This window comes from Stigmatopora nigra, chromosome 10 (genome assembly GCF_051989575.1).
Source record: "Stigmatopora nigra isolate UIUO_SnigA chromosome 10, RoL_Snig_1.1, whole genome shotgun sequence".
Taxonomy (NCBI): Eukaryota; Metazoa; Chordata; class Actinopteri; order Syngnathiformes; family Syngnathidae; genus Stigmatopora; species Stigmatopora nigra.
The window spans coordinates 9,190,999-9,209,182 of NC_135517.1; the positions used below are offsets into that span (position 1 = coordinate 9,190,999).

Below are 18,184 nucleotides of genomic sequence, written 5' to 3' on the forward strand. Positions count from 1 at the left end.
AGGAAAGAGCCAGCACAGACATGAATTTGTATAAATAGTATAAATTATTTTATTTACAGAAGTTGTTACAAAACAAATATACTATACAATCTTTTCTTCTTTAAATATTACTTCTAACCTATGTTTTGTTCATGAATTACATAGCAGCCAATACATAAAGTCTAGCTGAAAATGATTTGATGCTCATTTTTTAAAAAAAAATCTACAGGCTTCTTGCCGTGGGAAGGGTGGTTCTTCCACCCCAGACATTAGCTGTACTCTTCCGTTCACATTCCGAGTCTATGGTTCTATTTAAAAAAATAAAAATAAATTCCTCGTATTTCCACATGATGGAAACTTCAGTTGAGATGTCAGTGGAGTTTAAAGGTAAACAAAGAACCAGATTGAATGTTGTAATGTACAACGCCCAGTAAACCATACTGGCTTGAGCCACACAAACAAATGACAGGAAATATTAGCGCATTGTCAGTCTCACTGAACACAAACACACTACTACGGCTTGATACTGGGCAGCTGGCAAGCTCAGGTTTTGTACCACGTTTAGGGTTCATAGGCAGATTTCGACACTTAAGAACATTCAAGTAAGGTAAAAAATAAAAAAACCTGACAACACTGTCTTCCAAGAGTCAGGGTGAAACAAATTCAGGCACTTTCTTAATTTGATATTTCTTTGAAAAGTTGTGATTCAAATTACTGGTTTGGCAATGACAATGCAAGCAATGGCCGTTAGTCGTCCCCTTCTGCTTTCTAAAACAGCAACCAAGGAAGGAAAGTGTTCTAAGATCAAGTGTATGACTGGCGGGCGGCACAGCCGACTGGACACGAGCCTGTCCGTCACAGGCTGATTGGGTCACACAGGTACATTAGTTGTGTTGATTCATAGGCAACAAAATATGTGTTGTAAAAGCACATGTGATTTGAGACCTTGAAACGTGAATAAAGGTATTCGCTGACAGACACTTGCTACAGTGGAAAAAACCCTTCACCTCTGTCCCTTAAGAGACCTCAGTACATGATTCATGAGAGGCTTCTACACAAATATGTATCTGTGTATTGCATTTTATATAGACTTGGCAGTGAAACACTTGAAATAATCAAATTCTGGCTTCCTAAATAAATAACGACTCTTCAAAACGGTACCCAAAAATTCCTGCGTGTACAAAAAATGCTTGTGCAAAAATACACGTTTCATTTATGTACAATTCCATAACAAAATATCTTTTGTTCTTTAACTACATAAGCTATGAGGGGGTGGGGGGGGGGGGGGCACGGAGGCCAAAGTTGTTTGAAAATCTACTTTCCACTCTTGACTGACATCAGTGGAGGTTTCCAAGAATCAACTGGCATTGCCAAATGTTAAAATATGTCCTGTGAAGCCATCTGCATGAATCTTACACCACAAACCCTACTTAAAGACTGCTCAAAAGAAGCCAACATCCCACTGGGATTGCAGAGTTTTGCCTGATTACAGGCTGTACTTTTCACTCAAGGAATCCAAAGAATAAGACTTCTTACCCAAGTAATGCACATAGGCATCACAACTCAATATCGGGGGTTTGGGTCTTGCTTAACACACAAGAGACAGAACACCCACAGAAGACGGCTGACATGCATAAAGTTCGCTCCAGTTAAGACGTACCATACCTGATTCTCTATATAGGAAAAAAAAAAACCTTACAATTCACATCGGATCTCCCCAAAGTAATTGTGATATTTATCAGAAAAGCTTGCGTTGTCATAATACAATTTGCACAGATTTTTTTGACAACCACACAGGCAATGCACCTTCAACCACTTTGCTGACCCAAGTAAAAGTTGGTAAAATGCAAAAAGTAGCAGCTTTTGGCAAGCCTACGTAGTCATCAAATAAAAATCGCCTGCAGTTATTTAGTGCTGTTCACAGTTGGGGAGGAGGTCTACTGTGGCTATCATTCTGCGCAATAAAAAGTTTCTGAAAATTGGTTCAAATCCGTCTCAATGGACAAAGACTCAAGCGAGAGGGCACGTCAGGTGACCCTTTCACATTTGAAAATGCAACCCTTCCCAACCACATATACGAAGATTCTTTGTAATACAGTGTAAAAGCTCAGAAGAAAGTCAGAATAAGGTAACACTTGCATAATTCTTTGGGGCACTGAAATAAAACCGGCCCTTCTCAAGCTACCGCACGTCGCCCGCAAATGAGTAAGCAGAATCCGATTGAAGAAGCATGAAACAAGGTGATCGAGTGTCTTCGGGAGAAGCGAGCCCGTTAGCTGCTCCTCCTCTTCTCCTTCCAAGGCTTCTGAGATCAGGCGCTGGGGGTGAAATTGAGTCACAAATTCTAGTAGTCCAGCAGAAGCTTACACAAGTAAAATACTCAGTCTTCTTTCACACACATACAAAAATGGGAAAACCATTTGAACATTCTTTCTCCTCTTACTGGTACGTTGAAATGTCCATGTACTAGTATGTTTTTAGTTAATTACACAGCAAAATCTAATTGTTGGAGTTTTTGTAGCCGTTTTTGCCCCAAAACTAACGCATAGTGTTAAAGTAATGGAAACATTTTAAATATTAAAAAACGGCTGTTAACCAGTAGAATTTTTGTCATTAGTTGTTTAACCAACACATCGATGTCAACTGTGTCGAACTGTCCTATGTGAAAAATATCACTGATAAGACACTAATTTTGTTGCTGGTGTAGTTAGAAAAGTTATAAACAGTATAGCTTTCTTTGTCCTGGTAACCAAAGTTAGTTTATAGAGCACGGAAATGGAAACACTGTCACATTTTGCAGCCTAGCAGAAAGACTAAGGCACATTTATACTCCTACTACTAAAGCAGAACTAGCAGGACAAGTTACATGATCAACTTGTATTTATTAATGTAGAGCAATTCTCTGAAATTCTAGTTGTTCTGCCAAGGTGCCATAGTCATTTAATGCATTGTATGCAAAAATGTAGAGCATTTCCATTTCCAAATGTGTGATAAATTACTTTAGCGGTAATGAATAAGCACATATGAGAACATGGACAATTGAGCGTACATGTAGAATGTTGAGTAAATGCTCAAATGGCTTGCTTACACACTGAAAAGTACGCACATACATACAAACACGCACACAAGGAAGAGATTGGCTCGTTGTCTCCCCAATTGCTCAGCTTGTGGCCACAGAGCTCACAAGAGCCCTTGACCTAAGAAGCAAAGTGCACCCTGGGGACTCATGGCTGTCGCTCTCCTTTCTCCCATGGCGCGACCCTCTGGAAGACCACTCAGAATAATGGGACAATACCGTGCTTGCGGATGGATGCCCGCGGCCCGATCAGCTCGCGGGGAACCTCCGTTGAGCACCACTTGTCCGCCACCCTCCAACAGAAATGGCTTTTGGAGAAATAGTATGGACATTTGACTTCGCTAGGCAGTCCAGATCATCTCCAACCTGAGGATTTTGGTGAACTGAGGGTAGTGTGGGTTTTCGTTTTAGAAGGCCTCTTACAGTCCAGAGTAGATTACTCCTGACTATTTCCCCATCATCATGCTGCATCCACAGACTCTGCGGGCTGAGACCACTGTCAGGGACGAGCCTTTGGCTGCATGAAGGAGACGCATGGAAATGTGTCAAGCAGAAATCAATGTGTGGACAGTATTTAAAGTAACCACAGAGATAGTAGTAATATTTAGCTTTTGCATGCCATCGATATTGAAAGTGGTCACACATTAAGAGACAAAACTTTTGTTGAATTTAAGGTATGGCGCCTATATTCAGTGCTTCGGTCATCGATGTACACAAACAACTAAAGTTACCACCCTTGTTGCTAAAACGCCTTTGCGCCAGATCGATCAACAAGACACTACCCACCTGGTGTAAATGGGAGTTGTTTGTTATCCCCGGCGTCCCTGGAATGTTCCGTCCGTGCTTCCCGTGGATGTTGTTAATGCCAGGCGACTTTGACACCTTGGGTCTACCCGGTCCAGGACCCCCACTTCCACCGAGTCCACCTCCCCCAGTAGCACTATTAATACCACTGGAGGCAGTGGAGCTTTTGCGCTTTTTGCCTTCCAGTCGCCCATCTGAGGAGTGGTGACTAAAGCTGGTATGATGGTCCATTGAAGACTGGTGATGGACAAAAGGCCCAAGGGAAAGGGTGGAGTCGCTACTGTTCATCACCACACTCATACGCTTGATGGACTCGGCAGGGCTCCCCGAGGGCGGACCTCGCGTCGGCGGGCCCGAGGAGCCGCCCGCGGACCCTGCGGAAGATTCAGCCTTGAGACTGAGCGAGTTCGTGCGCACGCTGGGACCACAGTTGAGGCCCACACTGTGTACTCCACTGTTCGAGGAGGATAACGACGAGGATGAAGAACCTAGCGAGCTGTGGTGGTAGGTGCTTCCTGAGCTGCCGGCATTTGCACAGTTCTTTTTGAAAGAAGATGAGGGAGAATAGTTGGCATTAGCAGGTTCTGAGGAGCTATGGGATGACGAGAGGAGAGAACTGTTCTTCCTCTTCTTTCCCGAGCTGAGGCTGGTGCTGCTACTGCTACTGCCCATGCTAACAAAGGTGGGGGTGGTGGGGGTGGAGGATCCGGTGGAGATCTCCTTGGGCCTGAAAGAGGATGACTTGGTCGCACTGCTGCTGGAGGGACGGGACTTAAGCGCCCGGCCTGAGGCGAGCGGAGGAGCTAAAGGAGAGGCGGATGAAGACAAGTGGGCTGAAGGCATCTGCGGCGACGAAGACACTTGTCGGGCCTGTGTGGTGCCGTAGGCCGGGTGCTCCGGCCCACCCTGCGGGGAGCTGCGGGCATTTAAGGTAGTCCCGTAGGAGAGCACGGGCTTGCCCTCGAAGGATTGGCTATAGGGAGTCAGGGGCATGGTGACAGCGGGGCCCAGGAAGCCTGATGGGGTGCTACCGGGAGAATTTGTGCTTGTCCTATGGAGTGCTGCGAAGGAAGAGCTATTCTCTGAAGCCAGGGGAATTTTCCTGGAACAAAAATCAGAGATGTACTTGTGCCATTGTTTCCAAGGTGGTATAACGTCTCAACATTCAAAGTCTTACAACAAAAAGGGAAGTAAAATTTACTCTGAGTTAAACAACTGCAACCCGTAGTATTAGAAAAGCAACAAAAAGGACCAAAGGATCGGGTGTAAATATTTTCCACATTTGGCAAGTATCTACAGCCAATGAAGATGGTGGTATCTTTATTCTACAAATAGATTGTCAGCTTTATCCCATCACACATCTGGGTACTTACCTCCACATCTGTGAGTTAACGTGCTTGTCCATCATTGTAGAGAGGGCACATCGCATTTTGTCCCATCGTCTGTCAAAGGAGTAACAACCTCTCCCAAACAGTCGACTTCCAAAAGTACAGTACTGAAACAAGAGTATTCATCAGTTTCCACTGATCAGTTTGCTCAATTGACAATTATGAATTTAAGAACATTTAAGTGTACACTTACAGCTAAAGGTCGAGGGTGATAACCTGAATAGTGACAGTGCAGTTTGTCAGCGTTCTCCTCCCGCTCCTCATTCTCTCCCTCGTCACTTGACGCTCGAGAAAACCCATCAGGGGTAATTTGGGGCTGGTGTGGTGGTTCATGGACTATTGCGGGGTCTGCAGCAGTACTAGCCCCATGTGCATTATTTAATCTGTTGGATGAAAAGAGGACCAAATAATTTTCATTTTTTCTACATACACAAACAAGGATTTATTGTTATTGTTGTGTTAGCGATTAAATTCCTATATTTAGTGTCATTTAACTTAGAAAAAAGCCAAGACCTGACATTGCATAAAGAAAAGAGGTCTTGGGTTAGCCATTACTGACCGTGGAAGTACAGGGCTGTGAAATTTAGGTTTGTTGGATGGCAAAATCTTGCTGCCGTCTGGGGCGGGTCCGTTGCCATGAGACACCGGATGGACATCATAAGAAGTAGGGAGATGGATGGAGGGGTGTGGGTCCCTGAGAGGGGGAGGTTGTTGGGAATGGGTTTGGTGGAGTTCTCTCTCCCGTTCTTTTGTTCTATTCTTGTGCTCTGCCAGCAATGTATCAAAGCGTTTCCTCCGCCCTAGCACTGCCCTCCGCTGGCTCAAGGAATGTGTCTAATGTGGCAAAAAGAATGGTCACAACTGTGGTTAGAGAAAACATTTTCAGGTTTTAGTTTGAAGTTCATTTCATATATTTTATCTCCTCAAAATTCAAAACACAACCCAATAGCATTGAGATTTTGGCATATGTTTCAAATACATGCAGTAATAGGACGAGACAATATGGCTAAAAATTAAATAGAATTTATATTCCCCAAATATCTTGATCAAGAACAAAGCTAAAAAAAGAAACAAGTTAAAAATATATATATTTTAGACAAAGTAATGTGAAGAGTGAGAAAATGAAATCAAAGCAGTCAATTATTATTTTTCATTTTATCACTAGCTCTCATTTCCTAACATCCCCAAAAATTCAGCCAACGGTAGAACATCCTGTGAGTCTTGAATATTATCAAATTGATACAACTTGACAAGCTAAGCAAACAGCACATAAGAGGAGAAGCATAGTTACCTTGCATGTGAGCGATCTTGTGCAGGTTTTCCGAGCTGTCATATCCACAACTCCACAATGAATATCTGGATTGAACTCACGCTCTGAATAGGAGGAGGGAATGGAAGAAGAAAAATAGGTGATGTAACCGGTGGGGTGCAGGGTAACCGTTTTATAAAAATGTTTCAGGTGTGAATGAGAAAGAACAACAAAAACGAAAACTGTACAAATGTGTACAACTATCCCTTCTCCCAGCTGACCTGTTACTTTCTTGGTAATGTGGCGTCTGCTACTGGCACTAGTGCTGTTGCTGCTGTCCTGCTTCTTGTCCGAAAGGACTGACAAGTGACCTTTGCCATTGGGAATCTGGCCAGGAGCCAATAAGGGAGGCTTTGGTATGGAGGGACAGTTAAGGCCTGGTTTAAGGGCTGAAGATGAGGAGGTGGTGATGGTGGTGGTGGTGGAGCTCACAGTGATGCTAGAGGAGGATGTGGAGGATGATGAGGTGGTGGTCGTGGTGGTGGGAGCAGGGGGGACCTGGACCAGTTTAGCTGACGAGTCCACATTCAGATGCATCTTCTCCACCTTGACAGCCGGGGTGAGGCTGGAAGAGAAGGTTACAGAAATGAAGAGGGCAGCAAGGAGGAAGCTGAGAGTTAGAAACACAGAGCCAGTGAAAAAGGTATGATAAGAGACAAATGTGCACATATGGGTGGAGCTGGAAGGACAAAACAAAAATGTAGTGGTCCATTATTCATTTAACAGTGTTGTTGATATATCAGACATATCCGCGGCATACTTGATACCAGTTTATGTTGCATTAGCTGCAATATGTAATACTTTGGAATTGGTCAAATGTTTAGGGAAAAAAAAAACCTATAGTCAAACAATTTTTCGTAACAAATTGTATCTGTCCAGAGAGGCATCATACTTACATCTTGTCTGGCTGGAGCATCCGAAATGGGGGAAACTGAGGTCTTCGTTGGATTCCCGACACCTTGTCTTTGGCTGGTTTAAGTAACTTGGGATTGGTGGAGGAGGGTGTTGCAGAGGAAGAGAAGTTAGATCCAGAAGTAGCGGTCCGATTAACAATCCCTCCACTTGTCACTCCAGTGAGGGACGCTGAGGCAATTACAGGCCCAAGCCCACTGCTACTACTCCGATTCCTTCCCGACAAAGGGAATGGCGAAGAGGATGCTGACTTGATGGCAGAATTGTGTCTTCTCTCTGGATGAACAGCACAAAGCACTAAGATATAAAATACCATCACTCTAACAGTCATTAACAGTCTTTTTATATGGTGTCATCCTTCTTGGTATTGTGTACTCCAGCTCCCTCATACAGAGCTGTCCATCTTAGGTTAAATGACAACTAAATTGTCTGCAGGGGTGATTGTCTGAGTAATTAGTTGTTTTCTCAAAAACATGAAGACTTTTAGGCATAGGGAAAACGTACAAACTCAGTTTCAAGTTTCACTTGGACTTAAATTGAAATTACTGAACAAATGCCACATTTATGTCGCTAAACAGGCACAATAGGATCTGGAAGCCTGGCATTGAAACTGAAATACATCACTACCAAGAGTGCATTTTGACATCAACAGCAATGGTGGTCAAAAATAATCAAGAGTGTTTTATATCATATTATTATAACTGACACTAACATTTATCTTTTAAGGATCAATTCTGTATAAATAAATCCAACATATAATGAGTGCTAACTGGTGCAGAGATTGCAGATTTTTCCTCAACAAATAATGATATAAAGATCTATTTCGCTACAAGACTGTCCAGTCAAGTAGAAAAGCTGGCTGCAAAAGGACCTAAAAAGCTTGTTCTGACAATTCTCAGCAGCATTTGTGATCTATGCAAACTCAGCCTTAAAATAGAAAGAACCAATAGGTCAAGAGCTTCATTGTCATGCCTGAGTTTTCCAGAAAACATGATGAAAGGCACAGTGACAGCACAAATGGTGAAGATATTAGTATACCAAATAGTAAACGGCAAGTTAGACAGAGAAAAAAATATTATCACAAACTATTGCTCCCAAAGATGTTCATTCCATCACTTAGGATGATGCATGTATGCAATCACATTGAGCACATTGCTCTTTGGTAATTAGGTGGTATTACGAAAGAAAAAAATCAGAACACATTAACACAGTCACATCCAGAAACAAGCTACCCACCAACTTTGTAGCGGCTGAATAATGGCTTTCTTCCGCTCTTGTCACCCCCCATCATGCTCCTCCCCCAACCCATTCTCTGTCTCCTTGTTCTAGCCTGGCCACAGTCACAGCACACTAACTTCCCAGGAAACCCCACACACTCAGGTCTCTCTAGAAACAGACCAGAAATAATACGGAGAGGAAAACATCCCACTAGTCACATTCAAAGATTACCAAACAAGGCCCCAAAGAACCGGAAGTTTTCCTCTTTTTTCCACATCGAAAGGTTAGCTTTATCCTTTATTTTTTAACGTAAGTCAAAAAATACAAAACAAAACTCTACCCGAACTCTGTTGCTGTACCTCATAAATATACATAAAAATATAATCATAATCAGTGTGCTTAAAAGTACATTGGATAGTATAACAAATGTATTACAAAATTGCCTTTGGAATGGGCAACTGGCAGAATTTTCTATATTTCTTTGTTTTGTTTTTGTTGTTTTTTTTTTTTTATCTGGAAGCCGCCTTCGAAAATCCCATAATGGCCAACGTCTCCTTTTTGGATTGTTTTGATTTGGAGACATGCATGCCCTCACACAAGCAGGCATATAAGCATGCACACCAAGCAGAGTGTTAAGCAAATTATTAACATTGGCCATGCCATCTCTGTTTTCTATGTTGAGAAACCAAGAAGCTTGCAAGAGAAAATAAATACCAGACTTCTCCAACACAAGTAATCTCCCTGCCAACTTCTTTCTTTTTTTATTATTATTTACAGTGTACTACTTCTATGTTAGGTATTGCTAATAAAACATCACTATCACACATTTAAAACACCCATGGGCCTCAAGGAAGGCTGTCTCAGAATAAAGAGATGTGTTGTTCTAGATAGAATACTTGTCTGCAAGACTTACCATAATGTTCTTGGAAGGCTTGGGGCTTGACTACTTGACTGCAGTGGCTGCACATCACCAGGTAGAAGTCATCTTGTGCGGGATACTGGCCAAATATAGGCATATCTAGGCACAGGGGGAACATTTTCTTGTTAAGATATAAGTCAAAGATAACAGAAGACATAATGTGTAGTACAGAAAATGAATATTAAGACATAACTCAATATTTATACAAGAAAAACAACTGATTTGCAATGCAATAAGCCCCATTCACAGCCTATATACACAAAGCGGGTGACTATAATCACATACATTTAAATAAGGGTATAAAGGTGGGATAGGGGGAAAAAAAGGGAATACTTGCAGCACCCTGAAGAGTAAAACGTGGAAATATGAATAAGGATCAATCAGTTGCCTGCAGTACAACAGAAGGCTGATGTAGTGATCCAAAGTTTTCAGACTGTCAAATAACTTTGACATCTAGTCTTTTGATAGTTGATGACAAATGATTTTGTCTTAGAATCCAGCTTTCATTTGTCTCTCTTTAATACATAATTGATTTCCTATTTCTGTAATAGTGTGCTGAATTCAAACAGAATTTTGCGGTGAGTTATTGGCAAACATTATTTACGTATTAGTACATATTAGTAATTGACAACTCATTTTATTGACTTGGAGCTCTAAAAATACAGCAGGTTTACAACCAATGAAAAGATCCTCTAATAACACTAACAATTGATCTAAATCTCATGAGCTAAGATAGGCAAAATTATTCTGATCTAAGAATCATAATTAAAAGATTGCTGAAGGCTTAAGATATTGTGGTGGGTGGGATAGCAAGCGAGCGAATACAAGGGTAGAGTCTCTCTAATATATACCACTCAAAGGCTGTGAAGAGCCCTCAAAACATAATAGACCGGGGCTGAAACTAATGAGGACCATTACTTAATGAACATATAACAGTCTACCTGGTGGGATGCCTCTCAGGGTAGTGAGTGGCATTCATTTATGGGTGAGTCAACAGACCTGAGCCCACTTTGAGCTTGTGAATTGCATGAAAACAATTTGCTTAATATCTCCTTCAATTGAAGAGTGACTTTGGTAACAGCTGAAGTGGCTGTGGATAAAAAAAAAAGCCCCCCCCTCTAAAAGAACTCACAGGGGGGTACAAATGGCATAATTAAGCCTAATTGTACCTTATTCAATCAAATATTTTTTACGCAATATTTTTTTGGGTGGGGATAATGATTCTTTGGCAAAACAACACCCCAATGATTATGATCTACACATCCATTCAGTAAATTTAGAGTGGAGTAATGGCAAGATCGAATACAACTCATTTCCAAATAGCCAGAGTTGCTCACTTGGAATGCTATAGAAACGGCTGGCTCAATCGCAAAAGCATTCAAGCCAAATCTGCACAGTAGTCTAATCCAACAGATTTATGCACTGGCTGTACTGTTTAAAAAAAAAAAAGAAAAAAAGAACAAACATAAAACCTACAATAAAAATAAAATAATGGCCTACATTTATTTACTATGTACATACCTTGTTAAATTGCAAAGTTTAAAGTAATAAATAAATACAAAGATGCAGAGAGAAAAAAAGCAAAGAGAAGAAAGGAAAAAAAGCCTAGAAATCAATTGTGATACAAAGATGGAGAACGAAAAAAGGAGAAGCAGGCCTGGGTAACAAACAACAAGATAGAGAGAGCAGAGGGGATGTGCTCAAGAAAGAGTAAAGAATGATGGTGAGCAGCAGAGAATTTTGAACAGTGAAGAAAATTACAGTCCAGTTAATTTCAGCATCTTCATCCATGTCAGTGATTAATGTTCTCTAGGTGGATCCCTTAAGGGCAAACACTGGATGAATGTAAGCCTACAACTGATACTGCCCTGTGACATTCACAAGGTATCAGTATTAAAGTAAAGTAATTATTTGCTGTGCATTTAGGGGGGAAAAACTCAGTGTGGGAATAATCTGCTCTATCGCGTGGCATTGGTTGCATGACAATCTGGTGTGAGTCATGGCAGAGAGTGGGAGAGCCACTTGTAAAACACACACGCCTGCACGCACACACAAAGATATAGTTCTATCAAGACAGTGACACATAGCCAGAATTGATCAGTCTAATGACACATGTTATTCATGGTTGAAAGTTTAGAAGTAAAACAGTCATGGATATATAATGGCCTTTCTCGGTAGCTACTTAAATAAGATGAAATAATATAATTCCTGGAATTGTTTCAGTATTAAGCCGTTTCTTCACAATTGCGTGTGCAATGTCACGTACAGTATGATAAAAATGGTATCACCGTTTGTTAGCTGCATGTATATGTGCTACTTGAATTGTGCAAAAGGGTTTCTGCTCTCCACACAGGCCACATTGTTGACCCATGAAAGGAGAACACAAGATAAGTGCCATAACAAGGAGCCAGTAATCAACACTTTCATAGCAGCACGAAATAAGATGGACAGACAATGATGACACCAACGGATTTAACGGCCAAAATAAAAATAGCTGACTAATTGGTAACTATTATTTTTACTTGATAATTGCTTGCAATCCACAGACAATAATGAAGATGAAAAAAAGAAGCGCGGTATACGAGTGTGCAGGAAATATATTTCAAACCCAGAGCCACGGACTACACCTAGCCCACAGTGTAACTATATTTGGCCCACAATATCATATCAAATACATGAACTAATAATCTTACAAGTCCATGAAAGCTTTTCAGGTGTGACAGGTGCAACCGTGAAGAACTGTGAAGCACCCTCCTTTCTTTTCGTAGCCGTCATTAACAAACATGAGATCACTCTTCTTACCCAAATTACACACATCCTTCCCAAAATAGCCAAATAAAGGATGGAAAACAGGAGCTCTCTGGACAGGTGAGACTGCATCAATGCAAAACAATATACATTGTCATGTGTCCAGTGCCAACAGAACTAACACAAGAATATAAAAAGAAAGTGTATGGCGAGGGGAAAAAAAGGGTAAAAATGAGTGTATTGAATTGATGTCAAATTTATTTTTCTTTTCACATTTGCTTTTCTGTGCAAAGGGAGAGATCCTTTCTATTTTAAAGGTTCCTGGTAAGCAGCGGGTCTGGTCCACAACTATGTCAGAGCTTTTAATTTTGACCTGTTGTAAATTTTAGTTTGACATCAGTTCTGTAAATGTTTTTTTTTCAGTTTGTGACATTTATGAAACCACAATGATACCACCATTAGCAGCTGGGAGATTGGGAGCTAAAAAGCCCAAATAGAAATGCATCAAATAATACCTAAGATTTGTTTCCCATGTGATAGTAAGTGCTCAAATGAAAGTCAGATAAGTTTAATCATAAATGGAAAATAGTTCAAACTGAAATGAACTATATGACAAGGTGCCAATGGTAAATACAAAATAAAATAAATGCTAAAAGCGTTCTCATTTCGGTGCTTTGGATTCTCAAATGAACTCCAATCAAAGCACACAACGAACTATCATTTATCAGCATTTTCTTGTTAAATTCTTTGAAAACTTTCAAGGTTTTTTAAATGTCTGATAAGGAGCAACGTTGAGGTGGACAGAAAGGTGCACACATGCAGTACATAAATAACAGTCATGTTTCACAAATCAAGTCAGCTGATCTGTTTTAAGAGGCATTTTGAGCGGAGTTTAAACCAGTTTGCGCGTCAAAACAACATAACCCAAACAGTACTGTACACATTTGGCACTGGCAAAAAAAAAAAAAAACAACAACAACAACTCACCTTCTCTGCACAGACGCATGGCTTCACGATTTTTCCCCAAGTCCTTGAAACTTTCCTCCAAATCAGCACCTAAGAATGGGTGCATTTTAGACAAATAGTTGCACGTTGCCACCGCTATGCTTCCTTCATAGTCGGCCGACAAGCGCCTGCGAACGGCCGGAAAGAAGCCCACCAACCGCCTCGCTTCAGCGTACAACATCGGGCGCGTACGCGAGAGGACTCACCGTCGTTGCCGTGGAGTTTGGCGGCATCGACCCAGCTGCTCCAAGGCTGTCCCACCATTATTTCGGGACTCGGTAAGGATCTCCGCTCCGCAACAGTCGCCATTGCTGTGGATCCTTCTCCCCGATGGATCGGTTGCTGCTGCTGCTGCGGCGGCGGTGGCAGCGGCGGCTGCTGCTGCTGCTTCAGCTGCTGCCTGGCTGCTCGGCGCTGCTCCCCCCTGACGTCATCCTCGGCCCTTTCCGACATTCTTTCCGCTACAATGTAACGAACGACATAAGAGTCAGCTCGGCACATAGAGGACTTTCCTCGCGATCGGCATCGCCTAGTCACGTTTCCCGACTCACCCCAAATAAACAAGAGGAAAAAAATACATAGAAAACAGCGTGAGGCCACCTGCAAGGGGTTTAAGAAAGAAAAGGGGGAAAAATCCCAAGCCTCTGGGAATGTATGAACACAGGCAGTGGCTCCTGAATTCAGTGTTTAAAAAAATCGATTACTTTTAGTGGTAAATACTATCTTTTGCAATGTAACAAGACATTACCAACAATGATCAGTTTTTTAGGGAGTTCCTCCCATATCAAAGCAAATGTTGGCAGCCTTATAAAATGACTAGTAGGGGAAGTAAGCAAATAGGGGTGATAAAAATAAATAATAAAGTTATACAGAGCAGGGGGTCATTAGTCTCTTTGTGGAAAGAAAAGCTACTTTTTGGCTACTGATGATTATAAATGAGTTATTAAATTGATTGCCAACTGTCTTCTAATATAGATACATTGGGAGTCCATCAGTGCCAATGGAAGACATTGAGATTTAACTCTTCAGTTGTCATTAATGATTGTCAATCCATCACTTCCACATGCTTCCAGGTGAAATGGATTAGACGTCTATTGCCGTCAATGGCTGTTCTTAATATCAATTCCCCTCTACTCACTACAAGAAGACTTACTGTTACATGGCCTAGCAGAGAATGAGTTAATAATCAATGCCATTTACAGTATCTATATTACACGAGTGAGCATGTGAATGGTTTCTCAAAAAATAATGAACACTGATCTAACCATGGACTAAACCGATAAACATTAAATGTGCTGCCTAAATCTTTGCAACTGTTTATATTTTAAAATGATGACTTTAAGAACATTCCGAGAACATGACAATACCCCATCAAAGGGACACTATATTTAGAACAACCACAAGGAAAGAAGCAATGTTTCTGGAGTGCAAGATTCTTCAAGTTCCAGCATCGATGCAACGTCAGCTTTTCGGTGCATTTCATCATTTAACATGTACCATTAAAAAGTCCCACATAATGAATAAATTAATTTGCCTGAAGAATAAAAAAGACTTCCCATAGAAGATGGGTGGTCCAATTTCTCATTGTAATCAAATTCCTTGTTTGTGCTTCTGTCGTCGATGGTTTGAATTGAAAAGGGTAAGGGTAGAAAAGTTATAATAGGTTTTTGGAATTTAGCCATTCATGTACATTTCCATGCAACATATCAAACAAGTAAGTAAGGAAAAGTGAAAAATGACTGACAGACGGACGAAAAAATAAATAATCTGATGTGCAGGCTGCCTTAAATACAGTATGGAGCTCTGGAACAAAAAGGAAGTGACCAGTGCAAAACACGTTCATGACAACAAATTTCATTTAGAAACGAAAACACTTAAGTTTTAAGATAATTTTCTGTAAATACCTCCATGGTTGTCACAAAGCAGAGCAATTAAATACTACTAACATCTCAATTTTATGATCTGTGGGTGCTGTAGTACAATATGTGCTCATTGAATAAGGTTAACTAACTATTCCTGAATATAGTGGATGACTAAGGTTATTCCACCATTAGATGTTTTTTCCTTCCAATATGACCATGCCAGGATGCATCGAGCTCAAATGATGAAAGACTGGTTTAAAGAGCACGAGGCATCCTTATTACAAATGGATTGGCCCCCAGAGTCCAGACATTAACCCCATTTAATATCTTTGGGGTGTGTTGCAGAAAGCTTTGTCCAGCTGTCCAACTCTAGATTCATCAACATCTTAAATTAATGCAACACTGGATGGAAAGGAATCTTGCGACATTGCAGAACCTTATTGAAACTATGCCATGTTCTGTTTATATTCAATAATTGCTTTTTAAAGCTCTGCAGCATAAGCACATCAGGTCCCTGAATAGATAACAGCCCCCACACTCCTATTTTGAAGTAAACAAAAAACGTTACCCGTTTCCCTAATTTCAGGTGACAATATTGTAGGGAGAAACTTGTGATAGAGATTCTCGAAAGGGCTGTTTTGTAAACCGTTTCATAAAAAGTTGATGGGTGTCAAGGCAAGGATAATTGTCAAACTATGCCAACTTAAATTGTTCTTGTGCACTCAAAACTTTTTTTGTAATCAAGACTTTTCAAGAAATGTTCTGTAAATTGCAGCACAAAAATATAATTTCACTCTGCAACCTCTACATAGACCCTTGCATGTCACATTATTAGTGGAAGTGGATTTAAACATTTAAACACTATATATGTCAAGTCTTTTGAACTGTTTGGCCAATGTATTTGTTAATAAGGAATGATCAAAGCCTGGCATCTCAGAGGCAGCACAATAATAAAACTACATTTATAATCCTGTATAAAGATGTCCTTCATGCATTATAAATTAGGATGATCTGAGGAAGAAATCAAAATTTAGGTAAAAATATAGCTTACAACCTTTCAGTGAAACAATAAAACGTGCAATAGAGTTAATGTGCTCCATACGACACAAACAAACATAATGAGGACCATTACTATAAACTAGTAATAGTACATTTGTTTTTAAAACTAGTAATATCAATAGAACAATCTGATTTAGTAAGTCATGGCTTACTCTTCAGCCAATCTAAATCCCAAAAGTATACATATGCAAAGTTTAATTAACTTGAGAGCTGAGACTCCTCAGGTTTGTGTTATATAGTATTTGACATTTACTGTGGATATTTGCTGCAGCTTTTATAAACGGAGTAGAATGTTTTACCTATTAGGTACACCACTGTAATAATCCTAATAAATCAGTTCTTTGCAATATAGCCAGCCTTATTAAATCAATGGACAAAAAGACGATAAAGAAGTAAGACATTAATTACCTTGGCAAATAAAGAAAAAGGTAACTTATTTACAACTCAGTCAGGTGATCCACATCAGTTTGGATTCTCGCTGGCTGCCACTCAAACTGAAGAAAAAAATCTGAAAATACAGATGAGCATTGACTAGTGAGAAAGTTCTTTGTATAATGTTATTTCTTTTATTGTCAATTACAAATCTGCAGACAAAATGAAGCATTCCTGCAATCCTCTCTATAATCACAATTTTGAACTTGGTTATAACTGCATTTCCTGTTTGTTTCCTAAACAACTTGAGTTGTTGCCCCAAAAACAACTCTACCTGAGACAAGGCAAACCAGTAAAAAAAATAGATCAAGTGTATGCCAAAGCAATTTACATGTTAAGATCACCACAAGAAAGTAACGTTCGTTTGCTGCATTCTCACACACCTCCCTTACAATGAATGTAAATACGCTAAGCCTAAAATGAACTTTTGAAAAGTGTCCTAATTAATCACACTGATAAGCAAATAATCAATTGTAAAAGAAACGTCTCTCCTTGTCAACTACGTGAACTTGAACCAGCAGCCCTAAGCCAAAAAACAAGTTTTGCGTCTCCAACCCCTCCTTCCTCCCCCCCAACACAACAACGATCATTGGTCAATTTAAAAAGGGTGAGATAGTCATGCGAAATAGCACGATCGCTGCCTCTCTGAGTAAAAGTAGAAAACCTGACGCGTTCATCTGACAGGAGCCGCGTAGTTAAGAGTAACTCGCATCCATTCTAGTGTTATTTAGCTGCTCTAAACGCTTATCAGAGAGCATTTTGGTGGCTACGTCGCCCTGCTAGCTAAAGCCCGTAGCCAGCCATAACTAGCATTTAGCGAGCGAGCTGCCAGGAGCCTGACAGCACAGCACAAGTCATCAGCAGTCGTCGCTGAGCCGCGGCAAGTTTGCCCTTACCGATCCTCTGGGTGCCGTAGGTGAAAACAAACGGCAGGCCGATTAAAATCAACAGGATGCGAGGAGAAGAGGGGGCAGGACACGGCGAGAAAGAGCGAGTGCGCGGCTCAGCCTCTGTGGAGGTCTTCGCCAGGTGCTTCCATGTCTGTTTACCAGACTGCATTCTGGGAAGGTGACGTCACTGAGCCTTCGTCTAGCGCGCCCCTGTAAATAGCTCACGTACAGTGGCTCTATTTTCATTCAAGCGGATTTGTACACTATCAATTCGTGATACAAATGGGTCAGCGGGGCGCTTAAAAAAAGAAAAATATACTGATCTAGACTTCCTAGGTCAGTTAATTATTTCCAGAGGTCGAAAGTAACAAAGTACAGTCTAGTTACTCTAGTAATTGCTTCTACTTGGAAGTATACCTGACTTGAGGATAGTAATTTTTAAATCTGACTTTATTGTGTATGTGTGCAGTGTTAATTTTGACAGAATAAAACAATCTTTTAACAATTTGTTGGAAAAGTGACTATTTTTGCTTTGGTAAGAAAACGTATGTACAGTATAAAGGCATTGTGTCTTCATAAGTAA

At 40.7% G+C, this 18,184-nt stretch overlaps 1 protein-coding gene across 1 annotated transcript; it reads right to left on the bottom strand.

Moving 5' to 3' along the window:
- Window positions 1–25: 25 nt before the first annotated feature.
- Window positions 26–17,773, bottom strand: atxn7 (ataxin 7). Its single transcript, XM_077725546.1, has 13 exons — window positions 17,608–17,773; window positions 16,688–16,787; window positions 13,565–13,819; window positions 13,341–13,409; window positions 9,600–9,704; window positions 7,453–7,744; window positions 6,778–7,121; window positions 6,539–6,621; window positions 5,807–6,081; window positions 5,441–5,630; window positions 5,233–5,354; window positions 3,842–4,961; window positions 26–3,572 (listed from the first exon to the last, which is right to left on the bottom strand). Exons 3-13 carry the CDS (start codon window positions 13,809–13,811, stop codon window positions 3,555–3,557), a joined length of 2,865 nt encoding a protein of 954 aa, XP_077581672.1. The 5' UTR covers window positions 13,812–13,819; window positions 16,688–16,787; window positions 17,608–17,773; the 3' UTR covers window positions 26–3,554.
- Window positions 17,774–18,184: the final 411 nt, after the last annotated feature.